This window comes from Melanostigma gelatinosum (assembly GCF_949748355.1).
Source record: "Melanostigma gelatinosum genome assembly, chromosome: 13".
In the NCBI taxonomy this organism is placed as follows: Eukaryota; Metazoa; Chordata; class Actinopteri; order Perciformes; family Zoarcidae; genus Melanostigma; species Melanostigma gelatinosum.
The window spans coordinates 14,888,166-14,901,566 of record NC_136646.1 but is presented as its reverse complement, the minus strand read 5'-3'; the positions used below and the strand labels follow the sequence as shown (position 1 = coordinate 14,901,566).

The following is a 13,401-nucleotide window of genomic DNA, read 5'->3' as shown; positions in this document are numbered from 1 at the left end:
CAGTCACAACACACTTCTTTACGCTACAAACTAGCCAGATGGCAAATGAAATTGACTTTATCAGGGATTAAAACCCAGGCTGTAGCTATCATACTCTAGCATGCCAATTACTGCCACACACATACAGGGAAATACTGCTGTAATCATTGACTATTTATCTCCATAATCCCTTTTCCCAGGCACAGGTCAGCTGTTACTTGTCAATATGAGGCTGCAGTATAAAATGATTAAAGCGCCAGTACTTTTCAGAAAATGACAGTAAATATCTCCCATTAGTGTCTCGCTGCAATTTGTGATCGACTGGTAACGCAATTAAAAGTGAGCCCTGACAGCTTTAGGCTAAATTTAGACTTTTCATTTTGATTGTCTTCTGCGATCCATGGTGTTTTTATGTTTGATGCGACAGCGCCACGGTGATGGTTAATGTGAGACTTTGATGATCTAAATACCCCCTGCCAATGGTTGGCAGCTGTTTCTAAAGTGGCGTCGTCGTGGTTGTTTGTGCTTTGGTTGTTTGTGCTTTGGTTGTTTGTGCTTTGGTTGTTTTTATTTGTTTTTGTTTTTTTTGCTACAGGGATCTGAGAGCTCTGCTGGCCCGAGCCTTTGCCCAGTTCACAGTCATGGCCTGCTTACAGGACTGACTGCTGAGAGCATGCTGCTCTAATTGAATCCCACACCTGTTACTGGCAGGTGCAGCACGTAGGCAGCAGGGGGCAGAGTGGAGCATGGCACGGTACCCCAAGTCCACGCTGGACAGTTAATGGGCTTTAAGGGTTAGTGTGTGTGCATGAGTGTGCAGTGGGTCTCCTGATGGTATGTTGATGTGCATTCAACAGCCCATTAGTGTGTGTAGGTGTGTGTGTGTGTGTGTGTGTGTGTGTGTGGGCATGCCTGTGTGCGTTTCAGAGAGACAGACAGGTAGAGAGATACAAGAAAAGAGTGAAGAAGGATTTGAGCGTGTTCTGTGTGTGCAAACAAGAAGAGAGAGAGGAGTGAAGTAAGAAAGAGTAATTAGGTTATTTCCTGTGAAATGAGAATTAGGAGTGAGTTAATCTGCTGAGGATTGACATATAGTGAGAGAGAGCGAGAGAGATAGAGAGAGAGAGAGAGAGAGAGAGAAAGAGAGAGAGAGAGAGAGAGAGAGAGAGCGGGAGAGAGAAATAAGGAAGGAGACGGAAGAGGTTCCCATTGTGTTTCCGCATCCTTTTAGACTACAAGGGGGTCAAGTCATGGGAGTAAATACACAATACAGGACAAACAGCCGTGCAAAGTAAACACATATACTCTCTTAGGACACACACACACAAACTCTCAGACAATACACACACACAAACTGTCCAGACTGTGGAAGAGGCAGGTGTCAAACTGGCACCTTTATCAAACCAAACATTCCCCCCAGAGAATACCCTTCACTGAGCTCGAGATAACGTCCATTGAAAGCAAAGTCTTATCTGTGTTGGAGAGAAGCTGACACTGAGTGACAGGAAAGTTGGTCTGGACACGGCTGCAGATACAGTAAACGACATGGGGTGGGGGGCCGGCTGTACAATATAGTTAGCTGTTAGCCTAGCCTAGCCTAGCCTAGCCTGCCACCGCCCTGCACATCCCTACTCTGAATCAGGCCTCCCGAAGGTGCTGTCTCTCCATAAAAGTCCTGAAAGCAGAAGCTGTGATTCATATTCATGACCACCTGCCTCACTCACTCACCTCCCTGTTCTTTTTTGGCTCTAACAATGCACTGACTTCTGCATGTGCAGTCAATCCCCACACTCTTCCCCATGTCCCTGTGCCACTGAACAGGGTGTCTGCACTTCCTCGCTTGTGTGTGGTGGGTCATCCCTAATGAGGCGATGCTGCCTGACTCATCGTCTCTATTGCGACCTCTCTCTCTCTCTCTCTCTCTCTCTCTCTCTCTCTCTCTCTCTCTCTCTCTCTCTCTCTCTCTCTCTCTCTCTCTCTCTCTCTCTCTCTCTCTCTCTCTCTCTCTCTCTCTCTCCCCCCATTTGCGGTGATCTCTTTGTGTTTTTCCCTTTCCCGTCACACGATGCAGTGATTTCTCACTCATTTCCTCTCCCTTTTCCAAAAAAATCACAGGTAGAGAGCTGTTTGTGTGAGCGATGGCTCTGTCCTTGTACCCCCCCCCCCCCCTTGTCTTTCCCCCTTTTTCTTTAGAAGCAAACAGACTGGAGGTGATAAAAATATAGCAGATACTAGTTTGGTCCTGTCAGCAGGGATAAATGAAATACTGTAATGATGTGGGTAGTGCACTGTGCTAGACTGTCAGCAAAAAGGGTGAGAAAAGGGACAGAGCGAGTGATGGGAAGAAGGGGAGGCGGCTGACGCCGACATGGTCTTAAAATAGCCTAACAGCAGGTAGGTTGAAAGAGTGTTGGACATTCATTGAACAGGATCTCCTGCATGTGACATCATCACCGCGCGGTGCACGTCATCCCAATCTGTCAATCAGCTGATCAATCAGTGAGGATTAATTCGACAGACACGGACAAGACACAGGTCTGGAATGTTAATTCAGCCATAAACGGAGAGAGGAAGTGTGTTTAGCAGCAGCGGAGGGATGGATTAAGGCGGGAGACAAATGTGAGACAATGTTAATGAAAATGGACACAACAGACGAAGGGGTCCATGAACCATTAATGGCAACCTCTATCGGAGTTAATTCCTCCAACATATGGATCCAGCCATGGGGCCAGACAGGGAAATGGCTGAGGCTGAGACAGATGTAAGTAGGGGGGGTTCAGAGAGAGTTGAGGAGGGTGAGGACCCGAGAGAGGGACTTAAGGCTCATTGGGACTCTGATGGCCACTACTCTCACCGTGACCTTCGCTATGGGTCAGCTCTAGCTCTCCTCTTTAAGACGTTAGTGATTGAGGTGCCTGGCCATGCTGATTTGGGGCTCTTTAGGAGTGCTTATGGCGATGCCCTGCTGTATCAGACAGGCCATTACGAGAAGCTGGAGCACTCCCTGCAGGGGATACACCTCCCTCCCCCATCCCCTCTCCTCCCCCTCCGGAGCCTCATTGAACACATAAGGAACCAGGAGGGATTGACTGATGTGGATGGGTATAGGGGGGTGGGGGTGGCAAGGGGATGGGGAGGGGGGGGCACAAGTTCACAGTGCATGTGCAATAAAAAGAGCAGAGACAAACTGTAGAAAGAGAGGAGGAGGAGGAGGAGGGTATGCGTTTCTCAAAAGAGCCTGCAGCTGCTTGTGATGGCCAGATGTGATCTGAGAGATAAACCAATCAGAGGAAGATGAGAGAAAGAGAACGAGAGAAGAGGAGGATGAGAAACGTAGACAGATAAGGAGTAAGGAGACAGTGAGAGAAAAGGAGTTGGATGGAAGTGTGATTATTTGAGAAAGGAAGAGAAAGACAGAATGAGAGAAGGACACTGAAGCACCTGGAAATGGGATACTGTGAAATGATACCGAGAGACACTTTGGCCAGTTACTGTGTTATTTTTACACAAAGTTTTGCTTTCTAGATTACAGCAACAACAAACTTTTGAATCGGTCCCGAGAAACCCAAAAGAAGAGGGGAGGAGATACAGCGTGGACAGAAGGAGCAGCTGGGTAATGAGAGAGAGGGGTTTTTATTTCTTACATCCGGAGGGTCAAATATATTGCAATAGCAAAATGAGCTGACTTGAGAAATGGAATGAGAAATGTGAATTGTCAGGTGTATGTGAGGCAACAGTGTAAGATAGTTTTGGAAAGGCATGGAAAAGAGGAGAGATTTGCCACCCATCAGATGATATGAATGTATGTGGTCTGTACGTTTAGGCTGAGATGTACTTGTTACAGGAAAGGAATGAAGTTAATCTCTCGTTTATCTCTCATAGATACTGGACCGACCCCCCCCCCCCCCCCCCCCCCCATGATGCCTTTTTGTGTGTCTGTGCGAGTGTGTGTGTGTGTGTGTGTGTGCGTGCGTGCAGGTCAGGCTGGTGTCATCAGAACCAAGGAGGAAATCTAGAAGGATTTTAGAGTTTTGGTTATAGTTCAAAGAGAGATAGAAAGAAAAGGGCAGAGGAGGCGATTAGAGATTGAGAAATAAAGGGGAGGGATATCAACATCAAACATGACCACAACACGAGGTGCTGGGTTAGGAGGAGATATGGGGGGGGGGGGAGGAAGGGAGACAAGGGAGGAGGAGAAGGGAGGAAGGGGCGAGCTGTGGTTGTTATGTTCATTGTGGTCTTTACCTTTTTGATCCACTTCTATTCAAGCATCGGAAAAAAGGAGAAAGAAGGAGATAGAAAGATAAAGGAGAAAGACAGTAAAGAAGAGAGAGAGAGAGAGAGAGAAAGTGAAGAGAACGAAAGAAAAACAGGTGCAGGAAAAAAGAGAAAATTGAGATTAAATAAAACGCTGTCCTTTCTCTCTCTCTCTCTCTTACTCTCTCTCTTTTTAAAGCAAGTTATCTGTCTGTGTTATGGTTGGCTACTCAGAGAAAGGATGGCTCAAATGGAAAATGAGGAGGGGAAATGGCCTGACCTGGGTTTAAAGCCATTTCCATTTCACTTCAGCTTTATCAATAATCCCCCAACAACACAGTCCTCCCCCAACCACACACTCTCGACCCCACCTCCACCCCTCTTATTGCCACATCCCTTACGCCCCGAAAAAGTGCAGCTCCGGGAACCTGTTGGGGAGAGAAACCGAGGGAGAGTCTCTTTGCGTCGTGGTCCTCTTCAGCTGTGGAAGCAAAGAAAGAATGGGAGAGGTCGAGGAAGAGATGAGGGGATGGTGGATGGGAAGGTGGCGATGGGGATGTCTCTATCTGTAGGCTAGTTGTCTTCGGAGGGATCGTGGAGTCCCTCCCTCCCCATGTACAGTCTGTGTTGACATTAGAGCGGCCCCTTGCTCTTAAGAAAGCGGTGCTTTGGGCTTTGCTCAATTTACAGTTCGGTTTACTAACAGAGTTAGGACGCTCGCTATAGAAGCCAGCGAAAACACTCAACCCATCGACCGTCCAATCAATGGGGAGCTGCTGGCTTGCCTGACCGATGCTGGCTCATCAAAGACAAAGAGAACAAACAACAGGGGAAAGGGAGGGCTTGACAGAGTGGAACGTCTCAGAAACACAGAGAGAAACTAACAGACACAGTCGGAGGGGGAAGAGAGAGAAAAAAAACAAAGATGGTAGAGACAAAAGAGAGATGAGAGCAGTGTCTAGAGCGGGCTCATCACACACAAATCAATAGGTTGGTGTGTTGAGTCACGCCGAGGCCTCTGCTGACAGCAGGTAAGGCGCGGCTCCCTCCACATCCATGACGCTGTTCGGCACCTGCTTGAGTCGCCTCGTCTGGGGAGGTCCGCCGGCAGCTGGAGACTCTGGCGAAGGATTGCTGGCGCCGCCATTTCACGCCACAGAGCCGGCGCGTGCCTTTCGTCGGTGTCTGCTGAGGCGCAAGCGGCGTGCGAGTGGATCGTCGTGTCTCCCGGGAAGACGCGCGTCAAAAGGCACACACACATGGCTGGTGGATCCCCGCTGCGGCCGTGATTGTCATGTATGTGTCGAGGGAGGCCTGATGTCCCCCGGAGAGCCCTGTGAACTTGTCACGACACCTCGCAGGGTTACTCATAACTAAGGAATAAAAGGGGAGAGAGAGAGACGTAAAGAGAAAAATAGCGAGCAAAAGAAAAAGGAAAGAAATAAAAAAAAAAGGGAGTGTTAGCAGCGGTAGCCTGATCGGTGTGGGGGATGGCCTTGCATCTTGCCGGTGATACAGCAGAGGCAGCATCAGTACCACTGATCATTCATCATCTTGTGCCAAGATCAAACCAGACAAACAAAGTCGCATGAAGACCCGGGGACTGGCAGCCATTTTCAGCCGAGAGGAGTAAACATGGCAAAGCCAGGGATGAGAGTCCTGTGAAGCTGTGGCAGGGGGCAAGAAAGCATTACATCCCCGCCACCAGCTTGTGCCTTTCATGCGAGTGTGTCCTCAAAAATTTGTATCCTAAATTAATGGACAACTAAGTATGTTTCCCTGAACGGGAGGAAAATGATGTGTGTGATGCACAGCGGTGACGTGTAGAGAGAAAGAGAGAGAAAAGAAAGAAAGAGGAAATGTCTTCAATGCTGCAGAAAAGGAGGAGAAGAAGAATATTGGAGGAAGACTTCATCTCTTCTACTCTTGGTCGACCTGAAAAATACGCACACACACACGCAGAGAAAAGAGACAGAAACTCATCAAACTGTCCTCACAGTGAGCAGGAGGTTAGTTTAAGGCCACCTTGGTTGTTTGTCTGATTCATTCAGCATTTCTTTTTCAGGGCCCTTTTGAGAAATAAGCCACTGCCCTCTCTCCCCTTAATCACTCTGCTCAGCACTCTCTACAACCCTATCAATTACTCCCACGCTAATAAGTACAGCTAGGAACACACACTCTCAAGTACACACACACACACACACACACTGTTGTACTGCAGGATATCTTCAGCCTTGTCCGTCTCCTTCACAGTGCTGAGAGATAGTGTGTCCTCTCCAGCTTCTTCCGTCCTCTCCCTTCCCCTTTCTCCTTCTCTCCCTTTTTAAATCTTTCATGGTAAAGAGTCCTCCATTTCCACGGCCAGAGCGAAGCCGCCTGCTTCTCATTCACCAAACATTTGTCAGCCACCACGTTTATAATGGTGCCCCTAAACATATTAATACAATTTCATTTTCAGCTACATCAAAGCGTTTCCTTTTCTTCCCCGGAAAACTTGTCATGTGACAATGCCGTTGTTCCTTCTGCTGACGAACTCTTCCCAACAAGTCAACTGTCATTTCCATCGGCTTGGTGTCCAGAAGGCGACGTCTCTTAATGAATCGAGGGCGCTGAATACATTTGTGGGGAAGAATCTATTTCATGAAGTGAAACACTGGCAGAGCCACAAGATATGAATGTAAAAGTGCAAGAATGGAGAGCTGCCTCTGCAGAAATCTCTACGGCGCTTCAGCTACCTGCACCGTGCACATCAGCAAGACAAATCGCAGCTGATGAAGTAGCAGAGGCACCACACTAAGTCTAACGGCTCTGGCATGGCTAGCATGGATGGCCCGAGTGGAGAGCGTTGGGAGTCAATAATGATGGAGCACTGTGTCCCGGAGGTGGGGGCAGGTGAAGTTCTCTCGCAGGGTAGATTCACTTTGACTCGGTGTACATCTGTGCTAAGTCTGCAGTGGAGGGTTTCCACTGCAGTAAATACACGCCGCAGCTGTGCGCGTGGATCTGTGATGTCTTAATGTAGCCCAGGAGTCTACAGCCGGCTGTGACAGTGCAAAATGAGAGTTGTGTTGAGCCGTTTTGTCTTGCTCTGTTCCGGCTGGCAAAAACAACGCTTTGTGGCGGGGAGGCCTCGCAGGGCTTTTTGACTTGTTGGCGGATGTTGTATTTTGCCAAGGCGATCCCACGCGCTGCAACAAACGCACTCGTTCCGGACCCTTGTTTGAGCTCAGCTGACAGAGTTGTGTGGGTGTGTGTGTGTGTGTGTGTTTGTGTGTCAGCTTGGCTGTGGCTGTCACCTCGCCGTTTCAGGTGACTGGTAACACGGCGCCTGTGTGACACGCACATAGAGGACCCTGTCAGATGCTGACATCACACAAAGTCATCAACGTGGCTGCGTGCCATCTCAGCTGCTGTGACACACAACCTCAACACATCATCTCTCCTTTGTTCACCTGTTTTTGTTTTGGCCTTGGGCGACGCCAGAGTGCCCGACGTTCCCAGCCAGACGTGAACGATGGGGCATTACCAGAGCGATTAGCAGCGGCAAATTCAATTAATCTTGACAAATCTCTGCTGAGGCAGAACTGAGGAGAGCGACGCGACGCGCCCCCCCCCACACTCCCTCCTGGTAATTAAAAGTGGCCGAGTTGAGTGGCGTGCGGTGCGACGGTGACTAGGTTTTGAGATGAACAGTTCCAGCTCCGAAGTCTGAATGTGTCAGGTCGTATTTACTTTGTCAAATGAGAACCAACACGTGGAGCGGCCGGCGGTATAGGTTGTGTGCGTACGCGTGTGTGCTTGTTTCTCTTTCTGGGCGTGCGAGTGACTGTAGCGTGGTCGTGCTTCTCCTGCGGAGGAGGGTGGCAGAGGACAGGGGTAATTGTCTCGTCGTTGTCACCCCAGACAGGCAGGACTTTTCATCATAGAGGGATCAGCTTCCAATTTTCTAAGCCGCGCCATACTTCAGACGCAATCATGAACGTGTTTTTTTTTTTGTTTTTTTTCAAACGGGGCGGGGAAAAATGCAAGTCAGCAGCTATTTAATCATCCCTTTGATTGCCTCGCAGAGAGAGAGAGCACAAGCTCCCTCGTGCAGTCAGAGGAGGGAACAAAACAAGGTTAAAATGCATGAGGAGTAGAAGGCAGGTACGCAATGAGCCTCCACGGACTTTACAAAACAGGACACTGAGCTACAGCACAGAACCTCCAGAGGGCTAACAACTAAAGTCAGGCGCCTGGAGAGGGTCAGTCTGACTGCAGCGAACATCGACTGAAAGACGGGTGCAGAGGGCAGGGGAGACTTGAGAAGAGCACGTGTTGCCACTTGGGCGGCAGTGAAGAAAAGATTTGCACCAGAGAATAATCCCCAATGGGAAGAAACTCAGCTAACTTCTTATCTGTGACTGCGGCTGCAACCTGACTCAACAAAGACTCTCAAACGGTAAACCAAGGGCACAAAAGCACCGAGCAGAGGAAGGGCAAAAGACTGAGAGTGGTGCTTGGACGTCCCTGAGTTTCTCCGAGCCTCTCCATCCGAGCTGGATGGTTGGAGATTTGAATGTTTGGTCGCACCTGTAAAAGAAAAGAAAACGACAGAGACAGCGGAAGAGACTGAATAGAATGATAAGATGTCGCAGTTAGAGAGTAAATAAATAGAGGACGAATGAGAGAATTCGGTTTGAAGACCTTAAAGTGTAGATGGGAGGTGAAATAGAGAAAAGCAGAATACAGAAAGAGAGGGAAAGGGTGATATTGACTGTGAGATTTAATAAGCAAAAGAAGGCTGAGGGAGAGACTTCAAAGAGATGAAATGAGATGGAGAATAAGAAGAGAGTGAAGGAGGTTAGCGGCTTGGCGACGACTCCAACCCGTGGCTCACCACAACATCTGTGCCTGAGGAAAGAGCAGAGAGAAATCACCCGATATTTCCCCACCCTGATCAATCAAACATCCCCCGTGCGTCACAGTTCCCCACCACCCAAACACCCTCAATCGTCCTTGCACCCCTTCCTGCACCCCAATTCTGCTTCTGTCTGGCGAAGGGGAGCGCCACTGCCCCTCCCCTCCAGCCAGGTGTTCCTGCACAGGGAGGGGATCAATGCCGAGAGTAATAATACATGAGAGGGAGGAGGGGAGACTGAGTGGGGATTTTCACATGAACGAGGATCAACACAACTCCGTATAATCCTTTGTGTGTCTGCTCCCTTGGCTGTGTGAGTGTGCTTTGGTTTGTTGTGTGCATGCTTGCTCAAGGGGAAGACGAGTGAGCGGGAGGAAGAAAGAGAGCAACTGTGTGTCCCCCTTTTTGCAAGTGTGAGGTAGACTTGTGTGTTTGTGTCACACCTGCCACTGAGCTCTGAGCAGTGCCGCGTGGAAGTCAGCTGTTACCATGGGGACATTGAAATGTGTGGCACTCCAGGTCTATAAAATAAGCCCTTTGTGTTTGTGTTAACATTCCTATTGTGAGGTGCAACACACACACAGACACACACACACACGCGCACACACAACGCCCCCTGCCTCACTGCGCCCAATTTTCATTTTTATTGGAAATCAGAGGGACAGCAAAGGTGTTTGGCACCAGATAAAGGCAGTGGCGTGCCCCCGGGGTCAATCAGTGTGCGAATGTGAGGCGGTGTGTGTTGCACTGCTGTGCTCGCCAATAAGGGCTGACCCCACGTTTGCAGTGGGCCTGTGTGAAGTGCTTATCAGACCCTGTGTTTCCTTCCCCCATGTGAAAATCCCTCTCGGCGACTGTTGCATTGCTCTGTCGATGAAAAAAAAAAGGTTTACGTGCATGTGTGTGTCTGTGCGTTGTAAGTGTATGAGAGAGAAAGAAAAGAGAGAGAGAGAGAGAGAGAGAGAGAGAGAGAAAGCAGGTGAGGATAACCGTCTGTCGTGTTTTGTTGTGCTTGTGTTGGAAAAAAAAGCCATAGAGGGCACGTGTGCATGTGTAAGTGTGAGAACGTCATTTGTCGAGGGCTTTTGGGCGGTTGAAAAGGGGGTAGGAGGTTCAGGTTGGGGTGGGGAGAGGGAGAGGGGAAGGATGGTAGAGGTGGTGAATAGGGTGAGGGGGTTGGGGAGGTGGGGGAAGGCGACAGGGTCTCAGTACTCACTGTAGGGGACACACTCGTACTGGATCTCCAGGTACTTGTAGGTCCCTGGGCAGGGATCTGGGAACACATCCGACCCCGCTACCACCACACACTGGGTGCGGTTATTACACCTGTGAGAGGAGACAGAGGGGGGAAGGACGGGAGAGAGAGAGAGAGAGAGAGTGGAGAACGTAAGTGATAACAAAAACAAAAAAATGACGAGTGCCATTGTAAGAAAGACAAAGAGGAGCGGCTGCAAAAAAAACATCTGCAGGCTCTGAAAGATGAGGAGAACTGTAGGGAAGGGAGTCATTTCACACTAGACTAGATCATGTGACAGCTGCACCCGAGGGGAGGTGGGAAACAGAGAGGGAGGGAGGGACGGGGGAAAGAAGAGGGATGAAGGATAGCGAGAAGGGAGGAGGGAGGTAAGAGGCAGAGAGAGGGCGAGTGACGTAAGAGGCTCCTCTCCTGGGGGATTGTGAGTGGGAGCAATTAGAGGTGAGGGAAGAGGGAAGGATGCGAGGGGCTGAGGAAAATACTCCACCGCCACATGCACAAGGAAAACATTCATATGCACATAATACCTACATCTAAACCGCATCGCCGCATGCCTTCTCACGTTTGCACACCCAGAGAAACACCCAGACGAAAAGATACACACACACACACACGTGCTCACTCATTCTCATCACATAATCCTTCTCTATCCAGCTTTTAGCAGTTCTCCCCTGCGCTGTCTCTCCTACTCTCCCTTTATATCTCAAATCTCTGCTGAACTCACTCTATCATCCCATCGTTTCTAGCAGTCTGTCTTCCTCCTTTACCCCCTCGATTCTCCACTCCCCCCCCCCTCCTCCCGCTGCCACTTCCCTCCCTCCCTTGCTCCCTCTCCCGACGCTTGCACCCTGTGCCTCCATTACATACGTGATGGATAGCTGGGAGAGAGCTTCCATTGATCTGAGCTCAGAGGAAGCAGATGCTGAGCGCAAACGCAGTGAGCAGCTGTAAGAAGCCCTACAAACACTCCAGCAACAATCCAGAACGTACGCATTCACACACACACACACACACACACACACACACACACACGTGATAAACCGTCATAAACGTCTCGCCAAGACGGAGTGGTGTTCTGCACGGATCGGGGATGGCGAGTTCAGAATTTCACTCAAGACATCAACACCTCAGGAGGAAAAGCAGGAAGTTCTGGAGGAGTGATGTTGTGAAAGAGTATCTTGTTTCTTTGGCCAATAGCAGGCTCTTGACTGCACAAACACACACGTAGAAGATCCAAACGGATCAGTAGTTACCTCTGTGACATTATCTTGAAGGCGTCGGGCAGGTAGCACTGCACGTTCTCCATTTGGAAGGGGTCCGCGTCACAGATCTTGTCATCGGTGCGGCCGTAGTTGGCCGTCTCGATCATGATGACGTCACTTCCGGGGCAGCGCAGCTCGATCGGGTAGCCTTCGCACGCCAGCTCTCGGCGCATCAAGCCGAAGGGCATCATTGACCGGCTCAGAGCTGGAGTGGAAAGAGGGCGGGAGAGGCAAAGTTATTGATGATTCAATGAACCTTAATACTTTTACGAGGCACTTTATTATTCGACCACATTGTAAATATGATGTGAAGTATTTGACAAGTGCAGGCGGAATGAAAGTGGTTCCCATTGTCCTCCATGTAAAACACAAATTAGCTGTTATCGACTCGCCTTCGCCGAGCAGTAATGTTTCAGCGCTGTTCCAGTTTTCACATTGGAACATCGCAGGTCACATATTGGCACGATGGATTTGCAGCCGCACCAGCTTCTCCAATAAGATATCGCACCACTTGTGAAACAAACTGAGAGTTTCACATGTTAACAAACTCCTACACACAGCCAGGCAGCTGCTTATCATCCTCAGCCCCACACCAAAGAGGAACTCTGTGTGTGTGTGTGAGTGTGTGTGTGAGTGTGTCTCTCCTGGCATCCTTCAAGTCTATTCCACCACCTCTGTGGGATGTCAGAGCAGCACCTTAGCATTCACTCTGAACAAGAGAAGAAGTCAGGGTAGAGGAAGCAAAGAAAGAGAATTAGTGTCTCTGTACACCTTCACCTCTGGTGGGCACACCATTTGCACAGCCGCTGCTGTTAAGCAGCGCTCTCAGAGGCATGTCAGTGCACTGCTGTGGCAAGCATCGGGGCTGTGTGTGGAGACGGGTCAGCGGGGTGTTCAGGGTTAATCGCTGAGCCAGGCTGAGAGGCATGAAAGAGGGCTGCAAAGAGGCTCTGAGAGAGACACTTGTTGCCTACCTAGCTCTCTCCATGACTGCATACCTATCCAACTTCTCTTTATTCAGCCACACACACACACACACACACACACACACACACACACACACACACACAAATGACAAAATGGCTGCCGGCTTCCTTTCCAGCGCAGGTGGAAACAGGGGCACAGAAACAGAATAGAAGTAGAGGCCGAGTGAGTAATCTGGCAGTGAACGTTTCTGTGGTGTTGAAGGACAGCCAGTGTTTCTCTGTGCTGAGACTCGTGCCAGCGACTGTGAGAGCTGCTGTCCGTGGTCCTGAACTGACAAAACGTCTTCGGGGGAAAATGACTGCTGCGTCAGAGACTACTCGGTGCTGTCCGCTGTCCTGAAGGAGGAGAGGGCTTTGACTGGGCTCTGCTTTCCATCGTCGGTCGGGGAGGACATGACACATAGTGAGCTGATGGTGTGCATGATGTCATATCTAAACAGAGCAGTTCTTGCGCCACTTAAGCAGGCTGGAATTTAGGAAGTTCTTTATGAACCGAGGCTCTCCCTGCACAGCACCCCCCCCCCCCTGCCAGAGGGGCTCAGCAGCAGACGAGGGCACTGAGTCAGCCCCTCTCTCCCTCTTCTGTTAGTGCTGAAACCCACAGAGCGGGGCTGTTTTTCACTTCCCGACACTGAGCTAGCACTGCTTAGGTTTCAGCCGCTGTCCAGTCAGGAGCGGTGCCCATCTGGGTCAATGTCAGTCATCCCCGACATGCTCCGCAGCGGTGCGCCACATGATTCACTGCCATCGGACTTTCTCGTA

At 49.8% G+C, this 13,401-nt stretch overlaps 1 protein-coding gene across 1 annotated transcript in view; it reads right to left on the bottom strand.

Moving 5' to 3' along the window:
• LOC306787162 (adhesion G protein-coupled receptor L1-like) overlaps positions 1–13,401 on the bottom strand; it is a 68,810-nt gene that overhangs the window by 28,961 nt on the left and 26,448 nt on the right. The window contains exons 3-5 of the mRNA XM_079282229.1: positions 11,645–11,858; positions 10,353–10,462; positions 4,225–4,239 (exon numbers count right to left, since the gene is read on the bottom strand). Coding sequence (XP_079138355.1) covers positions 4,225–4,239; positions 10,353–10,462; positions 11,645–11,858 — 339 coding nt within the window. The remainder of the gene's footprint in view (positions 1–4,224; positions 4,240–10,352; positions 10,463–11,644; positions 11,859–13,401) is intronic.